The 3108-nt window shown below is 44.1% G+C and overlaps 1 protein-coding gene and 1 non-coding gene across 2 annotated transcripts; one reads left to right on the forward strand and one right to left on the reverse strand.

The window, feature by feature from the left end:
* Window positions 1-2727, forward strand: LOC112203783. Its single transcript, XM_024344705.1, has 2 exons — window positions 1-1319; window positions 1638-2727. The coding sequence occupies exons 1-2, from the start codon at window positions 1-3 to the stop codon at window positions 2725-2727; spliced, it is 2409 nt and encodes an 802-aa protein (XP_024200473.1).
* Window positions 370-476, reverse strand: LOC112168495. Its single transcript, XR_002924263.1, has one exon. It is a non-coding gene; the product is annotated as a small nucleolar RNA R71 (small nucleolar RNA).
* Window positions 2728-3108: the final 381 nt, after the last annotated feature.

Genomic DNA, 3108 nt, shown 5'->3' on the forward strand with positions numbered 1-3108 from the left:
ATGGCTGGAGCAAGACCACTGAAGGATGCCTTCGTCCCAACAGCTTCTAAATCTCCTTCATGCATTGATTATACACCGGACGTCAATCATGCCTATTCCATTCCTGTGCAGTTGATTAACTCGTTGCCCAAATATATGGGATCCCCATCTGAGGACCCTAATGTTCACATTAGGGAATTCTTGGACATATGCAAATTGCAGACCATTCAGCATCTGCCTCCTGAAGGCCTCAGGTTACTTCTTTTCCCATTTTCATTAAAAGATGATGCTAAGCGTTGGCTATACTCTCTACCTGCAGGTATCATAACATCTTGGGATGAAATGGTCAAGAAGTTCCTCAAGCAGTACTTTCCGGCCCAACTGACAAGGAAGCTGAGAAGAGAAATACAAAATTTCTGTCAGAAGGATGGAGATACTCTATATGAGGCATGGGAGGAATTTAAAGAGCTGCAGAGGAAGTGCCCCCATCATAATTTTGCTTTGGATGACTTGGTTCAATATTTCTATGATGGTTTGGATACGGTCAATAGGGGTAGCGTGGACTCGGCCTGTGGAGGGACATTCATGAATAAGACTGGCCGGCAAGCATATGATCTCATTGAAGACTTGGCTGATAATAATCGGCAGTTCCACGCAAGGGATAAGCGAGCAAGAGGTCGTGGAGTTTATGAGCTTGACACTAAGAATGGGATGCAAAATCAGATGGTAGCCTTGGAGAGAAAACTCAATATGTTAGTAAATGTTATGAGCAATGGGTCTAAGGCATCACCTCAGGTATGCTCTATTTATTCATATTCTGACCATACTACTGATAGGTGTCCTATGTCTACTTTGTCTGAGGAACAGGTAAACTTTGTGGGGCAACCAAGGCAAAAGTATGACCCCTACTTGAACACATACAATCCTGGATGGAAGGATCACCCTAACTTCTGTTGGAACAACAATGATAATGTGGTTCGGCCTACTCAAGGTGTCTATAACATGCCACCTGGTTTCCAAGCCCCTAGACAACAAGCATATCAACAAGCTCCGCCTCAACAAGCTTCAAGCAAATCATTGGAGGATATGCTCAAGGACATGGCACTTCATACTTCTACATTCATGCAAGAGACCAAGGCTCAATTTAAGGAGCAAGGGCAATCAATCAAGAACTTAGAGAGACAAGTTGGGCAACTTACAAGTTATATGCAAAATAGGCCTCCCGGAACTCTTCCAAGCACAACTGTGCCTAATCCTAAGGGTGAGAGTGTTGCGGAGCTCCATGCCATGACTTTGAGAAGTGGAAAGCAATTGGAGGGACCAATAAGAGCCATAGAGAAGTCTCAAGAAGCTTTGGAGGAAGAAAAAGAAACCAAAAACGAAGCTGAAAATATCAAAAATCAAAATTTGGCAATCCACCGACCAGTCGGCGAAACTCTCCGACCGGTTGACGGGTTATGTGTTCCGGGGTCAGAAGCTCACCGACCAGTCGGCGAAACCCGCCGACCAGTCGTCACAGAAAATTCAGATTTTGACCATTCGAAGGAAATTAGTCAGCAAGTCGAAAATCGGGGCACTCCTAACCCTTCTTTGAATTCTTTTAAGGCTAACAATGATGCTGCTATCCCTATGTCTTCTTGTATCCCTTTTCCTCGCAGGTTCATGAACTCAAAGAAGGAGCAACATGAGAAAGACATCTTGGAAACCTTTCGGAAAGTCCAAGTGAACATCCCCCTTTTGGACACCATCAAACAAGTGCCCAAATACGCTAAGTTTCTCAAGGAGTTGTGTACCAACAAGAGGAGGTATAAAGATAAGGAAACTGTGGCCCTTAGTGAGGAAGTCTCAGCGGTACTTTTGAGAAAATTGCCTCCTAAGCTGAAGGATCCTGGAAGATTCACCATCCCTTGCACAATTGGGGAACGCAGGTTTGAAAAAGCTTTACTTGATTTAGGAGCTTCTATTAATCTAATGCCCTATACTGTGTATGAAACTCTTAAGTTAGGTGAGCTCAAGGATACTCAAGTCACCATTCAACCAGCGGATCGTTCTATAGCCTTTCCTAAGGGCATAGTTGAAGATGTCTTGGTGCAAGTGGGAGTGTTGATCTTTCCAGCCGATTTCTTTGTCTTGGAGATGGAGCCTGAGCCTATGCCATATGACCTTCCTCTCATTCTTGGTCGCCCATTCATGAGAACTGCACGAACAAAGATTGATGTCTATGAGGGAACCTTAACAATGGAATTTGATGGCGACATTATATGCTTCAACATCTTTGAGGCCATGAGGTATCCGAATGATGTTCATACTTTTTTTTCCATAGATGCCTTTGATTATCTTGTGCAGGATACCTTTAATGCAAGTGTGGGGGAGGATAAACTCAAGAGAACATTAGAATTGGGATTGGAGCAAAACGATTTTCAACAAGTCGAAGGTGATACTTCAACTGGACAAATGCAGGGGAAAGACACCAATCCAAGGGTCTCCAACGATGTAGTTTGGAACCATGAGCTCATGGAAACAGTCGCTGCACTTGAGGCACGCCCTCAAGTACAAGGTAAGCCTCCTAACTTTATTTCCCTTCCAGTTTCAGATGCAAAACTTGTACCTTCTGTGATTCAGGCACCCAAATTAGAGCTTAAACCATTGCCGGATCATCTCAAGTATGCTTATTTGGGAGATAATGAGACATTGCCTGTTATTATTGCTTCTAACCTTTCGGCACATGAGGAGGCAAAGATTGTCTGAGTTCTTAGAGAGCACATGAAAGCCATAGCTTGGAGCATTGCAGACATTAAGGGGATTAGTCCATCCATGTGCATGCATCGCATTCACCTTGAGGAGGATTCAAAACCTTCAAGGGAAGCTCAAAGACGATTGAATCCTCCAATGATGGAAGTTGTGAAGAAGGAAGTTCTTAAGCTCCTCGATGTGGGGATAATCTATCCAATCTCTGATAGCAAGTGGGTGAGCCCTGTTCAAGTGGTACCAAAGAGATCCGGCATCACCGTAGTCAAGAATGCGGATAATGAGTTGGTACCTACAAGAGTGCAAACCGGGTGGAGAGTTTGCATTGATTACCATAAGCTCAACACCGCTACACGTAAGGATCACTTCCCTCTCCCATTC

This window comes from Rosa chinensis, chromosome 5, assembly GCF_002994745.2.
Source record: "Rosa chinensis cultivar Old Blush chromosome 5, RchiOBHm-V2, whole genome shotgun sequence".
Classification (NCBI taxonomy): domain Eukaryota; kingdom Viridiplantae; phylum Streptophyta; class Magnoliopsida; order Rosales; family Rosaceae; genus Rosa; species Rosa chinensis.

Excerpts from the sequence above, each read along its gene's own strand:
- LOC112203783 (XM_024344705.1), top strand. The coding sequence starts at position 1 with ATGGCTGGAGCAAGACCACTGAAGGATGCCTTCGTCCCAACAGCTTCT. Across the intron at positions 1,320-1,637 it reads CCAATAAGAGCCATAGAGAA|GTTCATGAACTCAAAGAAGG; the intron begins GTCTCAAGAAGC and ends TTTTCCTCGCAG.